The sequence below is a fragment of the Rhyacophila brunnea genome, unplaced genomic scaffold, assembly GCF_057557595.1.
Source record: "Rhyacophila brunnea isolate RB1 unplaced genomic scaffold, BYU_Rbru_1.0 scaffold_4, whole genome shotgun sequence".
Taxonomy (NCBI): Eukaryota; Metazoa; Arthropoda; class Insecta; order Trichoptera; family Rhyacophilidae; genus Rhyacophila; species Rhyacophila brunnea.
Genome location: NW_028233068.1, coordinates 42,386,916 through 42,403,252, shown reverse-complemented (window position 1 = coordinate 42,403,252; position 16,337 = coordinate 42,386,916). Strand labels below are relative to the sequence as shown.

Genomic DNA, 16,337 nt, shown 5'->3' with positions numbered 1-16,337 from the left:
ATTCAACAAGACTCAACTCGGTGTTGCCTGCAAGCTATGTATCGTCTTTATCAATCTAATAATAATATAGTATGTCCAAAATGCTTGGGTGACTACGTATAACGAAATAATAATGAGTTTTGTGCATGATTATCAAAATCAAGCAGATAAATAATTGAGGTTTTTACGCCGAGTGACCAACATGCAGAGATTATATTATATTATGTTACATATTTATATATTATATTAATTTTATAAACTGAAGTTTAATGAGTATTTAATTAATAAATATATACGACAAAAATGATTGTTTTATTTTTCCACTTGCTGTTATGTTTTGACCGATTACCATCCTCTTTAGAAAAGTAATATCATATACGAAATTGGTAGTAAACAATTAAAATGACTATTACAGTAGCATTCTCATAAAAAAAACAAATCACTGGTTACTGGTAGTCATGGATAAATTAATATAATATACCTACTAAACAAGCTACGAGGGTGGGTCAATAATTCCTTAGAAAAAAGCATTAAAACAGTTTTTATTTTTGTATTTTTTTTTTATTTCTCAACATAATCTCCTTGGAGCTCAATACACTTGGTTAGACGTTTCTCAATTTTTTTTAAACCGTCAGAAAAATAAATTTTCGGAAGGTCCTCAAAATAAGCATTTGTCCGATCGATGACTTCTTCATTTGAAAAAAAACGTTGTCCACTTAGCCATTTTTTTAAGTTTGGGAATAGGAAAAAGTCACTGGGGGTAAATCTGGCGAATACGGTGGGTGGTCCAAATAGTCAACGAAAATAATTTCACGTGCATCCCAAAATACAGTAGCCATAACCTTACCAGCTGATTTTACGGTTTTCGCCTTCTTTGGACATGGTTTGCCTTCGCAATCCACTGCTTTGACTGTTCTTTCGTCTCGGGAGTATAGTGGTGTATCCATGTTTCATCTACAGTCACAAAGCGACGAAAAAATTCATCCGGATTGCGTTGCATGAGCGACAACAGGGCTTTAGAGGCCACCACCCTATTGCGTTTATTGTCGACTGTGAGCAAACGCGGCACCCAACTTGCAGAAATATTTTTCATGCCCAATTTGTCATGTAAAATAGAAATGACGCTACCTTTTGAGATCCCTGTAACCTCAATTATCTCACTCAACTTTAATCTTCGGTCACTTAACACCATTTCGTGGATTTTATTGATCATTTCTGGTGTAGTCACCTCTACAGGACGTCCTGAGCGTGGTTCATCCTTTGTTGATGTACGACCACGTTTAAATTCATTTAACCAGTTATAAATAGTTGCAAGTGAAGGAGCAGATATGCCGTGAACTAAATCCAACTCATTTTTTATTTCCTTTGCTGCCCTTTTATATTAAAATGTTTAATAACAGCTCTAAACTCAATTTTCTCCATTTTCCATTTTTCCATTTTCCACAAGAATTTTTTTTTTTAAATGTACGAGAAACACACAACAACCCGACCAATCTGATTGAAACTTCGCAGCATACTGAATCGGTAGTGCCGCTGCATGAAAACAAACCGCTTACAGTACTAGTCGCGCCACCTGTCGGCTTTTCTAAGGACTTATTGACCCACCCTCGTATATCTACCATAATTTTCATGGTATAATAATAATAACAACAATAACAATAACTAATGTAATAAAATAACTAATAACGTAATGTAATAATACCTAAATGGTGTTGGTTTAATCGTTTAATTTATGTGACTTATGTCTATTGTATTAATATGCATACAACTTTACTATAATATTGTATATAGTATGTCAGGTGCATCTTCAATATAAATATTGACACTGCCTACTTGTCTGGCCATGAAAGAGAAATAAAGCAACGAGGCCGAAGCCGGTTTTGTGGAAATACACTTCAGTAGGTATATGGGTGATATTATTTATAGGTAACTCATTTCTGCGTTCTATGTTTTGACTGCAGTAAGCGACAGTGGTTCATAGTACATACTTAGTAATTATTATGTAAATGCTTGATGCATTTTGACTCACCTCGAAATATACCTACGGCGAAGGTCATCGGCTTTTCATATTGGTCCAAACAAAGTCACTGTACGAATGCGCGACGGCCGGCCTTGGCACCATGTTTCAGAATCTCCCACGTGAAATGCAACAAGTGAGCCGACTTACCAAGATAGAATATAGGCCTACCAGTTCACCTGGCGAGACTTTCCCTAGGTATGGGAATTGTTCATATGAACACAAATGATAACCACTCAAATGTTAATATACATTTCGAATTGCCCTTGGGAACGTGGCCGCCTATTGAGGAGTTAACACAAGTTTTTTTTATACCAGGTTATTCAACAGTGACGTCCCGTGGGGGTAGGCCAGTAGCGAAGGGTGAAGGTAGGCTGTTAAGATCCGACATAAATAGTCCACATTAAACTTTGTTTGGCATACGTATTTGTTTTTATTGAATTCAGACTACAAATTACAGATGGTGCTGGTTAGTTTTTAAAATGTGACGATAATATGTCACTATAAAATAATAATTATTTTTATTTATTTACTAAATTCCAAAAAGAGGCTAGTTCTACTTAACTTCTTTTAGCAGGTATTTTAAAATTCTTGAACCCTATCTGGGTTGATCACCTATGGTGGGGAAACACAAATTGGAAACAACATAATAAATTGTCAGACGTGGAATTTCAACCCGCATCCCCGATTTTAGAGGAGGGCGTTCGACGTAGGTATTTAATATTTATTATCGCCATCTTATTAGTAATCGGTTACCTACCGACCTATTTATCAGATTAATCTGATCTGATATTACCTATAATAATATGTGATATCGAAATGGAATACCTACACATGTTCTTAGAACGAACTTCGTCTTTTTACGTAGGTACCTACATATTAAATCTGACAATCACAACATTGTTTTGATTATTCCGTACATGTCAACATCATTTTGGATTAATTAATGATAAATTAGATCGATTGGAAAATCATATCAGTTGAAATATTATAATATTAAAACGTATGTTTATCAAAAAACTTCAACGACTTTAAGTTATGTACTAAAACAATTCTTGTAATCAAATAAATAATAACCCGGAATATTATCAATCTATCGATATAATTATAATCCTAAAAATACGTACAAAGAAAATGTATCCTTCTTTGTGGAACGGCAGAGGAAGGAAGGAACAATATAACTCTTGTTTTGGGTGGCGTTGTTGCCAATAGCGTGCGGTGACTTTTGAGATCAGGCATGTTGTTCAAAAGCATATACCTATATTGAAATAGCAAATGGTGTTTTACGATACCCACAACATCCGTCACGCCGGATATTCCAATTTTGATATAAGTACACTATTTCTACTGAAAACTCAATGACATATTTTCAAAACAAATGTAAGTATGTAGTGGTTTTGTCATTATGAAATTATTCGTTGACATCGCTGTCTTAAAATAATGGGCAAAGCATGACAAAGATAGGTAAGAACTACCAAATAGTAAGTCCCACAGTACTGCACTTTTTCTCTCATATGGAACAATACCTGCATTGAATATTTTTTCTACGTTAATGTTTGATAAAATGGTTTGTAAGTATCCGTCCAAGACTGGAAATTACAAATTATAACTACTGTACGAAAACATTTTCTTGGCTACGCTTCCAGGCGCTGTTGTTTACTAAATGGGAGGAGCTTATTAGTTTATGATGGAAGTGCGGTTAAAAATGGGCGGAGCATGTTAGTTCATAGTTTTAACACGTAGCCAAGATGTTTTCGTACAGTAAGCAATGACATTCTCTATATAGGTAGATACGTATCGACATTTATTTAGGGCATTTAGGCCTATCTCGATAGAAGGCTTTCTTCAACATCTTTGTTGTAATCTGTATATTGACTCACAATAATATAAGAACAGATTACGGAAATGGATGTTTCATTCAGAAAAGATTCAGTTAGCATGCAGCATAACAAAAAACCAAATGTAACTTTTTGAAAAAAATGCATCGAATAGTAAAGTTATAGAATAAGTTATCTTTCATGATATCATTTAAATGATGTAATTGTAATACATACTTCTCACTGGTATCACTGGTAATTAATAATTGTTATTCAATTATAGCAATTATAATAAATTATGCAGTAAATTATACAGACACGTGTAATAAAGCTGAGAGCACAAGTGCAATATTGATGCATTTTCGATAAGGATCTTCTCAATCGAAAACAAACACTCGGACTATGCACTTTTTGCCATTTTTTTGTCATTATCTTAGTAGGTGCATTCAGATATTACGTGCGACATTAAAAGTATACCCAACACTTATTACCTACGTGGGATGAAACAGGCGAAAAGTACAATGCCCCTACTAGGATTGCAATGTCGAATGAATATATCAATACAGTATTTAGGTAGATCTTATTTAATACCGGTATTCGACAAAATATATTATAGAAAAAATAAGTAAATTACCTATCAATAAATATAATTATTAAATTCTATTTTATAGCAACATTTAATACGTTGGCCTTTATAAATAATATGTAGATATAGATCATAATATTTTAGAACTGCTAATTTGTACAAATACTATTAAGTCCGGGTACAGGAAAATCTCTCTCAAATTCAACGTTTGTTACATGTACCCACTATCAAAGTTTGATCAATAGTTGTAATAGAATAATTGAAAATATTTGTCACGAATATTTTCTTTTTCAAAATACTTACCTATGTTAATTCATTGCGAAAATTCTGTACATTTGAGGAATTTTATTTAACTTTTGTTGGTTTCAGTCAATATACTAGTATTTGCATTTTGGAATCAATAAATTTATACATTAAATTTAATATACAATATTATAGTAGTAAGTAATGACCAAAAAAACAATAAATTTATTTTCGAAAAATATAAACGTGTATGCTTTCTTAATACCGAAAATAAAGGTATATTGGATTTTTGAAATGGTATTTCGGTATCGATAAATAATTGAATACCGGTTTTGAAATACCAGTATTGCAATCCCTAGCTCCTACCATACATAAGTTCAACGTATACATACTTTCATGTAATCGTGCATATTGTTGTCATCGGTCACATGTTGAAATATACTGAGGTTGTCATTGTCTCGAGAAGACAATAAGGTAAGATAATACATTACTAATATAATAAAATTCGTCTCACATCACATTTTTTTCAAATACTTACAGCATTTACGTAAACGTCGTAAATACTCGTACATATTTGAAAGAAAGTGTGAGAAATGATTTAATCTGAAAATACTTGGCTAATGTAATGGTATCAATTCTAATATCAACTATCGGTTAAAATCTTAGAACAGTGTTGTAGTGTGGAATAGAGTAGATAGCTTAAGTCAAAATTTCATGGAAATTATTAACATAATATTATTATTGTGAAAGCAACATTATAGGAAAGATGAAAAAAATGTGTTCCGTACAAATAAATCTTACATATGTGTAGTACAATAATAAATTATTGATATAATGTTTTCAAACCTTTCAATGAAGAACCAGTAAATGAGTCCGACGAAAATTATCAGTTCCAAGAGACCGGTCATGGTCATTTCTGGCAGGGAGAAGTCAAGATTCTTGATTTGTTCAATGCAATAACTGTCAAAGTTTACGTTCAAGAAAAACAAACACATTTTGGGCACTTAGTTTCACATCACCGTTATTAATTTCACTAAAAAAAGAATTATTTAAAAAAATGCAATATTCAAAATGCTATAGGTATTATTGGACCGCCGAAGTTTCGTATGTTCAGACTAAATGAGTTTCCACTTCTTAGCTAACTGTGTCGCTCCATACTGTTATCTAAATTTTAAATACAATCACTCATTAAAACCGCATTAGTGAAGATTACAAAAATCATGTTTAATTTATAGCAGTACAGTTAAATTTAAAACTACGGTTAATCACTGAGTGTCCGTCTCATCGTAGATCAATATCATTAAATAAAAATATTATGCCTTCAATTTTAGAAGAGAAAAAAATGCAATATTATCGACACTAATTAATAAAAATCACTACAAAACACTCGCATTGATGATTTTTAATTGTAAAATATTCACTTTTTCCGCCACATTATTAAAAAATAGATTTTATTAATATTTTAAAATTAGAACTTTAATATAATTGCAGACCCTCGGCATCGGTGTCAAGTCAAGTGTAATAGCGGGAATTCTGCAAAGAAAATAATGTTCCTTTACTGTATATTCTTATAATTTATATTATTATAATAGTCACATTTATAATTTTAAAAAAAATACACTAAAAGGCCCAGAATTATAATTATTCACAATTCATTTTTGAAGTTTTAATATATTTTAGTCATGCGAGTGCTCGATAGGATTTTTATAATCAACGCCAGTTGAGTAAATAAATAGAATAGCGATTTAAATTCTTCAGATGGTAAATATTATTTACTTTAAAAAAACTGTGCGACCGAATCTAATTACGTTGTGTTATTTATCAGTTTTATCACATTGTGACTGGGGATGTTTTACAGTATTTTTCGTGTTCCATTATATAAACACACGACACGACATAACTACGCTAAAGACTACTGATATCAATGAAGAGTTTGGTGTATTCGAATAGGCTAAAACGTCATAGTCATTGTCGATGACCAGTGAAAGTGTAGGTACACAGATATTAATAAAATAATATGTGGTAATACATGAAGAAACTAGGACACCAAAGAAAGTAACTTTAATGGACAATCAAGTTAGTTAAATGCTTTTGGCGAAAGGTTGTAAAACCGCAGCTAAAAATATGAGATCTACTTTAACATACTAGTAATTGATGGTTTCTTAAATGTTGTTTACGGTAGTTTGTGGAAAGTTATCTTATCACATAAACATAGTCAATATCTAAGTTTAGTATTTATAAAACTGAATATAAAAGTTAGTCGTTATACGCGTTATAAAATTAAGAGTGACGGGACTAGTTGAAATGAAAGCTGTGTATTGCAAGTGTAGAGAAGGAAATGTTCTAGCACTAATCATTTTACCCCGTGGTAACTAGTTAGAGATGAGTGTTATATTCTGTATAAGATATTTTAATAGTTAAGGTAAATATTCCTGTCAGTGGAAATGACAGGTCACTAAATTACCGACGGATAGAACGCAGCACGGCGTCGATCGCGGACGACTGACTGACAAGATCGGGTCCATTCCGCTGACACTTCCACTTGGCCAAAGCGTGGAGATGTCAGGATCGAAGTCGCTTAAGATACAATAATATGACCGATAAAGACGCTCGTGATTCTCAAACGGCGTGACGCTAGATGCGATTATCACTTGACTAATAAATAGCAAATAGATATCTACGATAGAAACAGATATATTGATAATGGGAATCCCCATTGCACTATTTCTTCACATATAAAACTCATCCATATATTAATCTGTGAATCATATTATTTATGTAAAAGAATCAATAATTGGCTGTTGGGGTAGGTATAACTTTACTAATGTGACCAGACGTCCCGTTTTCACCGGGACAGTCTCGTTTTCAGGCGGCGTCTTCCGGTGTCCCCGAACAAAGCTTCGAGACGCCAAAATGTCCCGTTATCGAAAAGAAAGAAACTTGTGACCAATATAGGTACAGTTGACGAGTATTCACTTATTTCTAACTACATGCCACCGCAAAGTGTCTGAATGGAACACTTTGAATGTTTCAACCGAACGTCGTTGGGTGGAATTGTTCAAACACTTTCGCGCCAATAATTTGAATCACAAGATTTTTCATATGATTATTGAATATATTTTTAATGCACCAGTAGAAAGGGTCTACTCTCTTATGAATAAGTTGTAGACGAGTGAAAAAACACAGTTGAAAGTAGATGTCCTTAAAGCAATGTTAATTATAAAAGTAAATTCGAAAAAATCCTGCCAAGAATTTCATTCTTTTTTGAAATTAACACTTTATTAAGAAACAATTAACAAACAATTGAGAAACAAATAATTAACAATTATTAAGAAAATTTGTTCTTCGGAAAAATATCTGTAACACCAGATAAATTTTCATGTATTCATATACTTACCTGTATGTACTATGAAAAAATATGTGGGGACTCAATCATGGAGTCTTAAAAAGATTGTATAAATATACGATACACTAAAGAAAGATTATATTAAAAAATATGCTTCAATATTTCTCGACTTAAGACATTTTTAGTTAAAAAACGAAGAACTTGGTGAAGGGAAACGAAGTAATCAATGAGGAGTATCTACCTACGCCAATAAAAAAAATGCCAGTAATCGAAGGATGGTGGCATATAAATAATATTTTTTGTAGTTTTCTAAATTTATTGATTCATATTTATTCTACCACTTTGAAAATTATTTACCCACCAATTACATATTTCTGTAAAATCAATAAAATTTTAAAGTACTTAATAAAAAAAAATGAATTTAGGTATAAAGACTTGAGAATATGTGGAATCGAAATCTAAGATAAATCAGTAGATATTTAATGATTAATGTGTTGGTAAGCTCAGCAAAATCACTAATCAGCAACTAAGTAAAACATAAACATTATTCGAATATAAATAAGGGAATAATCAATAGATAAAAATAATATATTGTCCAGTAATAATAACAACAACTACAATTTGACGTCATATTGGCAATCAGTCAATGCAGCATAATAACATTAATATATTATTATAATGGGCATTTTTATGTTTATACATTTGTATAGCTATTCTATCTAATCCTGATGCGTGGGCAGATTTGTGCGAGATTGCCTGCATGTGAAGATAAAAGTTAATGACCCTCCGATTGGAGAGTTTCCAATCAATACTTCGATGAAAACATAACATAATACTTTACTAATCCTATATATCAACAAAAAACATGCATTAATAAAAAAAAAAAAATTAGTAATTTTGGCAATACGATAATATATGTAAGATATATATAGAAACCTCGAAGCATTCGATATGAATTTATATCAGTTACGGGAAAAAAACGAAACACCTTGTACTGAAATGCAAATAGATTACAATCAATGGATAATGTTTGCATTCGAATCACGTCTGTATGAAAAATAAAACGTTTGTCGTAAGTGGGTAGGTACTAATTTAATGACAGAAAATCCTTCAGATCAAACAATCGATAATAATTATTATTTATAAATTGGTGAATTATTATTTGTTTACGGATAACTTAACTACGTAGGTATTCAAAATAAAATTCGTCAATATATTATCGATTATTGAATATGAAGTGAGAAATGTATTTCATGTATCTTTTCAACACTAAAACATGCAGTAGTGCAGTATATAGCAGTAAAATAATCACAGAAACTTATTTCTGAGTTCCCTGATTCAGTCATTGAGAAAGTCACATACATATAAATGTATTGTGAGTCCCCAGATGAGAAGTCAATGCCTTGACGCATTGAGGGAGGCACTGTGAAAATGGACGCCAGGATAAGTGGGCGACGCACTGTTAACATAACGTTTTTTTTTATTGCGGATTGAGAATTATTATGATATGACTGACGCTTCATATTAAAAAAGAACTCTCTTCTCGTTGGAATTTAAACATATGCACATGCATATTTAAATTCTCACCAAGTAATAAATAATATATAAGTATTAAATATAAATATTTTTAAAGTACCTATTCACGATTGTCTATTTATTTTTGAATTTCATTCGATTACGTAGCGCCCAGTTGTCTTGACTACGAATTATCCTAAGACCTAGATAGACCCTTGAGGGACGAGGGCCAGTAGGTACTCGGTGGATATCTGATCCAAGTTGAGTAAATCGACTTCAAACTAACATTTCGCGAGTGGAGAACTACAAGGTTCTAAGTGTTTGTCCATGGTGAAACAAAAGTAACAATAAGGCAGCTTAGAATACTACTTCATTGTTGGTTTGTTTTCTCAAGGACGAACACTTAGAACCTTGTAGTATTAGGCTCGCGATTTATTTATACGATTGCAAATAATTAGCGATCGGATTATTGTAATTATTCCACTGTAAACAAGGTCGTGTTTTCAAAAAAACAGCATTACTGTGTCAAGGAAAGATATTGATATTTCTTTGTTTTTATTGGTGTTTCTAAGAATATGTTTTTAGGAGATACCTACCCACATGACAAGTCAGGCTAAACACATACGTTGCAATTGAAGTAGCAATAACATTCATCCACGGGGAGATCGTAGAATCGTCGAATCCAATTTTAGAAATGAAAACAAAGACAAAGAAAGAGGCACAAAGACATAGCTTCACTGACTGTACCTACCTAAACAATGTTAGAGTTTTGATGCCCTCAATTCCTCACTTGAATCATTATCCACATCGTGGTGATGTACCTACCTACCTGCCTATACGTACGTTTTGTTTTGCTGGGTTATCACCTGTTCCACTCGGTCATCCCAAGTACATAACACCCCCGTTTACACGTGCATGGATTTAGTACTAACAGTACGTATTATCGTGCAAGTTGCAAGATTGCATGCATGTATCAGAAAAGTTCAGAAGCTTCTGAATTTTCACGCAATAATTGGTACTTGCATGGCGGTGCGCATGGGCAGTAGAACGATAGTGGCGAACCTGCCGGAAGAAATACGAACTACACTGAATATTTTGACGTCTACCGATTATCTATGAACTTGTCCGAATCTGTCAAATAACAAGATACGATGACAGCATACTGTCACGCTGACGCTTGAAGAATGAGATTGGTGGGACAGTCAGCACTTTTAAGTCGTAACAGTTATTATCGCGATAGTTTAAAATACTCACTATTGGTGTAAATAAATCCAAGCGTGTACAGGCGCAATTATATTACATTATTATTTTGTAACTAGGTATCGGCTCTATATTATATAATATAGTTAAATATAATAATTTTCGTATTAGTGGATATATCAATGATTATAATACACTGCCAGTCTATCAAATTAATTTATCCGCCCGATACCTGTGGCCACGGTAAAGCACAGTGGCGCGAATTCAGTGGTTATATGTTCAAGTCCTGTCGGGCGTCGTATTTTTCAAAACAGATTTTTTCTGGCAGGGGTATAGATGTTTTCAATTTATTTATAATAACTAAACTCTGGAGCGATCCGAAAGTCAGTTCACATTTAGGGGTAGGTACTTAATTGATAACTTGATTTAAACACAAAGACCGACAGTCAAAATTAACGCAATTTGATAAGCATTTCATGTAAAAACAAAGTATTATTTAATTTCGTCGTAATTAGATACTTAGGACATTCGCGTAAATTCAGTGGTTACAAGTTCAAATCCCGCTTGGCATCGTATTTTTTCAAAAACAATGGGTGTTTTAGAATTCCTTATGATTAATAAAATTTACCCAATGATATATTTACACCAAACCTCATCGTTTTAAGCTACAGTGAAAATGTCAGAGTATTTAATATTAAGGTATGTAGGTACTGCTTCTGATTTACATATATAATTTATTCATATAATTTACAGTATTTACACAATAATAATTAATTACAAAAACTACATATTATGGAAATGCTGGAAAATGATGATAATTGTAATTGTATTAAGAGCTATAAAAAATCGGAAAATCAATTTTATCTTAGATTTTTAAAAAATCTTTACGAGATTAATTAATATTTCCATAATAATTCAATAATTGAATAATTTTCCGCATAATTTTACGAAAACAATAGATAACAAACACATCAACGTTCCTTGACTTGAAATAGTCAATAAAATAGATATCGTTAAGAAATAACGACTTTGGCCGATGACAAGGAAAAAATACGGAAATTAAAACACAATATACATACTTTGCCCAGTTCGGGGTGGACTCGTGTCGAAATTATTTATAAACAGAGTAGGTACATAGATGACGCAAAAATTTACCAATAGTAATTTAATTAATTATAATTCACATGCCTTGTTTTGTTGTTTGTCGATAAATATATGAATGTCATTTAAATCAGTGCTCCGCAACCGGTGTGCCGTGAGACGATGCTAGGTGTGCCGCGGTGCAATAGCCAAATTTTCGTACATGGCTAGTAATATATTTGAGCACCTGCATGAACTTAATAAAACAATGCAAGGTCAGAATGAAAATATATGGACGTGCTCTGATAAATTAGAAGTAAAAAATAAAATGGAACTTTGGCAGAAGGAGTTAAGACAAGGATTTCTAGAAATGTTCCAAAGGAACTACCAAACCACCATTGAAAACAATTACTAACCAATTAATTTTGGATCCGTCTCAAAAACATTTAACTTTGCTGGAAAAGAAATTTCATCAGTACTTTCATACAATAAATGCGACAGGATACGAAACCCTTTTGCAACCAATGCCGAAAATTCTATAGAAGCGCTTTTCCTATAAATTCGAGAGGAATTTGTTGAAGTGATAAACGACGGGACGCTAAAACTGAAGTTCGCGTTTTTCTGGATTTCGATTAATAAAAATTATCCTCGGATTTCCGACAAAGCTATCGCAGTTCAGCTCCCATTTTCGAGTCAAAAAAAGTCGCCTGCGGCGCTGTGTTACTACCCTAGTAAGTATTAATATTTTAAAACATGTGATTGTAGGACACAATTTATTATTATTGTATCAATACTCGACAAATAATTATTCCTAACCCGACAACTAACCATAATAATTATATTAATAGAATCCATACAAAAAATCGCTAAACATAAAATCAATACCATTAATTTTACCTCGAACACTATTTGAAAAACGCTATTTTAGAGTATCACACTGTCTTTAACCTTAGCGATAGGTAGGGGGGCCCCGCCAAAGATCTTGGGCTGGGGTCCCCCTTCAGGATGTGGAGTCCATGTTTTGGTGTATAAATTGTTTTACGTGTGGTGTGCCGCGGAATTCTGGGAAGACTTTTGGTGTGCCGTGGGTTGGAAAAGGTTGCGGAGCACTGATTTAAATAATAATAAAAGAGTGCGGGATCCTATGACAATCAAACGTGGACATTGTTTTTATGCAGACTTCTCCAAATTAGTGATATAGATTTGAAAAGACATTGGACCCAAAAGCACCTACAGCATTGTGACAAGATGACGCACCAAAACAACTTTTTAATCGTATCTCTTATTTTTCACCTTTGTCCTGATCCCTTTCGACTACCTAATCTTTTCGAGTGCATTTACCCGTTGGTGAGATTATTCTATTGCGTTGGTGACAATGGATACAATAACAATAAAATAGTCAAATCACTCACAAATTAAGACTTTGCATTACGTATCTACGTGTGTCGTTATCACTAATTATTCAATAAGTAAACGAAATCTCTTGTGGAGATCCACATATGAAATCAGATAACCTACATCTAGTAATTGTTCCTATGCAATCAATAAGTAAACAGAATAATCAATAAATTATGATCAACGGCTTTATTATTCACTCACCCGTCAATATATATATATTTTTATTCATCGAGGTTTTATAATAATCTTAGACGAGCGGTTGCGAACCGAACGGAAATTCCTTTGGGCAGGCGAAATGATTTTAGAACCTCAGCGGGAACGACCCGGAATTATTAAAGGGCACCGACGAGATGCAGTAACTGGCAGAAGTGGGTAATGACCAGGGCTTTTTTTTTAAAAAAAAAAAGGTGCCGGAACTCACTTCATTTCAAGCTTTTTACTAAATAAAATTATATTCAAATGTCACTTAAATGAAATTTAAAGGAGCTATGCCACGAAGCGAACAAAAAAAGGTTGATTTTTAAGATAATTTTTTATTTTAGTCAAAACAAAGCTACAGAAACAATAAAATACATACACTATATTTGAAATATATTGTACAAATAAGACTAAATTTAAAATATAATTATAAATACATATGTAATGTATTTATTTATGAACTTGAATAAAAGTTTAGAGTGATTTCCAAAGTTTTTTCCAATTCTCGTCTGATACATCATCTCGATTCCTTTTCTTAGTGTTAGAGTCTAAGGCCGAATGTCTTCCTTTAAGTAACCACCTATCAACATATTTTGAAGGATCGAAAAGTGTCAAGGGTGGTCCCACGAGTTTGATGAACAAGAGTGCCGAAACTGTTTTAGTGTTTAACGAAGCTCTTGTTGGGGTAATAATAAGATTCATTTGCGAAAACCCCCGTTCACATTCACTTGAAGAAATGGGAATAGAATTCAGAGCATATACCAAACGCAAGAGTTTTTCAGAATATGTCTTTTCGAGAATGTATTCGCGAAATCCACGAATCATTTCTCGTACATCTAGTTGTAGCCTGATCGAAATATTTCTAATTTCCATCTCTCGAAATGTCAACCGATTATCAATGTCTTCAGGCCAATATTTTTGGTCAAGTACGCGAGCCCAAAGTGAAAACTCAACATCTTTATTATCTAGCAGCCTTTTTTCAATTGACGTTTTCAACGTGGAATAAAATATTTTCGGATCAATAGGAGGATCATTTTTAGAAACTTTTTCGTGAAGTAAAACTCCACGAAAATGCAGATTGCTTATAGCAGCTGCAGCACATTTATAATAGGGTCCAAAATTCTGTTTTCTTTCTTCAAAAACTTGAACGAGTTCATTTATTTTTCGATTTGCAATGTAAATTTTTTTTCGAAGTGACCCCAATTGTAGCTTCCTCTCTTTCCCAGAATACGTGATTTTATTATTGGCCCATTTTTTTGATATTTTCATTCCCATTGTCGTTTCAGTTCCAAGAGTTCCAAAGTTTCTGCAAATTGTGCAGCCAAGTTTCATTTTGTGTACGTTCAACCATTCGTTTTTTGAGCAAAAATCGTTTTTTTTGATCTAATGACCAGCAGTCTGGCCAATCGTTTTGAGTTCGACCTTGATCCCCGAGATCAGCTTGAGATGATTCAGGAACATCTACATGTACCGATACATATCTTCTGTCATCGTTTCTGTTACTGTTTTGAGCTTTTTATTTGCGGAATCGGCGCCGCTGCCGGTGGTTGAGAAGTAACAGGATTTTTTTTTCATATTTAAACTCGGGGTTGCACTAAATAATATATAAAATAGTTTCACAACACGTAATCGTAACACAAACTGACTAAACAAACGTAAATAACAATATACGCAGATGCCGCCATGCGATAAACGTCAAACTGTCAAAATCATAATACGCAAAGACATACGTATGAAGCTAGTTACATACGCAGGTTTGCTATTTAAACTATACGGTTACTTCACTAACACTAATACGCCAACATTGAAAATGGCTTCCACCTGTACCTTATTTTATCATTTTAACGAATTATTATTGTAATTACTTAAGCGCAAATATTTTTTCGTTTAATTGATTTTGAAATAAAACCGTGAAAAAAGGTGCCGGAACGCCGTTCCACCGCGTTAAATGGAAAAAAAGCCCTGGTAATGACTAATCAGTTACGACTTTTTTTACATTTTTTTACAAGAAAAAAACGCGTATGAACGCTAAAAACCATAGGGTTGGATCGGACTCTTTTTTGCTCTGCTCCGCTTATATTACGTATACAAATCTTAGAAAAATAAAAATTAAGTAGTTCTGAAATAGGGTTTATTATTCGTCATTTTCATTAATTCAATTAAATAAAACCGACAGCAAATCGTCTTTCATTATCTGTCCCTTCTACCAAAAAAGGGTGGTTATTTATCACTCGCCAGTGTTGCCGTATTTCAAATACGTAATTCCAGTGTTGCAAAGTGTCAAATAGAATATTTTCATTGGATTAAAATTTAATAATAAAAAAAACAACCGGAGCTATGGAGCACTACAAATTGTCGGTGCTACGGCTCCGCTCCTGCTCCGGGTAAAACCGCATTGCTCCTGCTCGGAGCTCCAACTCCAACGCTCTGCTAAAAACAGCTCTTGACTCGACTACTTTGAGTCCAATAATTCGAGTCCCATTCAGTACAAATATTTTTATAATACATTTCTCGGATTGTTTCAAATGATACCTACTTGGTAGAATTTCATTTTGGAAAATAAAATTAATATCTTTGTATTTTGTTCGTTTATCGATAACTATTTTGAGTTTGATACAATGTAAAAGCTGTCATAGCCATCCATTGACCCATAAACAGATCGGAGAAATATAATTCACAGTAATTGAGTGAGCTTTCTATATACACAAGAAAAAGAAGCTTCATTGTAAATATGTGATTGAATAAGTATAGGTAAATAATTCTACAGTGGTACCGTGGTACTGCGATTTTCAGTTCTAGTGGTATTGGTTGCCAACGTTGAAACACACTGTAGAATGATTTACCTACATTTTGCATAGTGTTAGGTTGTTTGTAAAAGTGTATGACAAGTCTGTTTAGATGTGGGATTATCTTGGCAGAATGAAATGCCTGCGCCGAGTTTTCTTGAAATTTCAGCAG

The 16,337-nt window shown here is 33.1% G+C and overlaps 1 protein-coding gene across 3 annotated transcripts in view; it reads right to left on the bottom strand.

The window, feature by feature from the left end:
* The window catches only part of mino (glycerol-3-phosphate acyltransferase mino), a 97,612-nt gene that overhangs the window by 47,488 nt on the left and 33,787 nt on the right, over window positions 1-16,337 (bottom strand). The window contains exons 2-3 of one of the 3 annotated variants that reach the window (XM_085954384.1): window positions 6,136-6,175; window positions 5,489-5,675 (exon numbers count right to left, since the gene is read on the bottom strand). The exons of 1 other annotated variant lie outside the window; for it this stretch is intronic. In XM_085954384.1, the coding sequence (XP_085810510.1) occupies window positions 5,489-5,637 (149 nt within the window). In that variant the 5' untranslated portion in view covers window positions 5,638-5,675; window positions 6,136-6,175. Of the gene's footprint in view, window positions 1-5,488; window positions 6,176-16,337 lie in introns of all 3 variants that reach the window. One more of the 3 variants, XM_085954383.1, reaches the window with a different exon arrangement.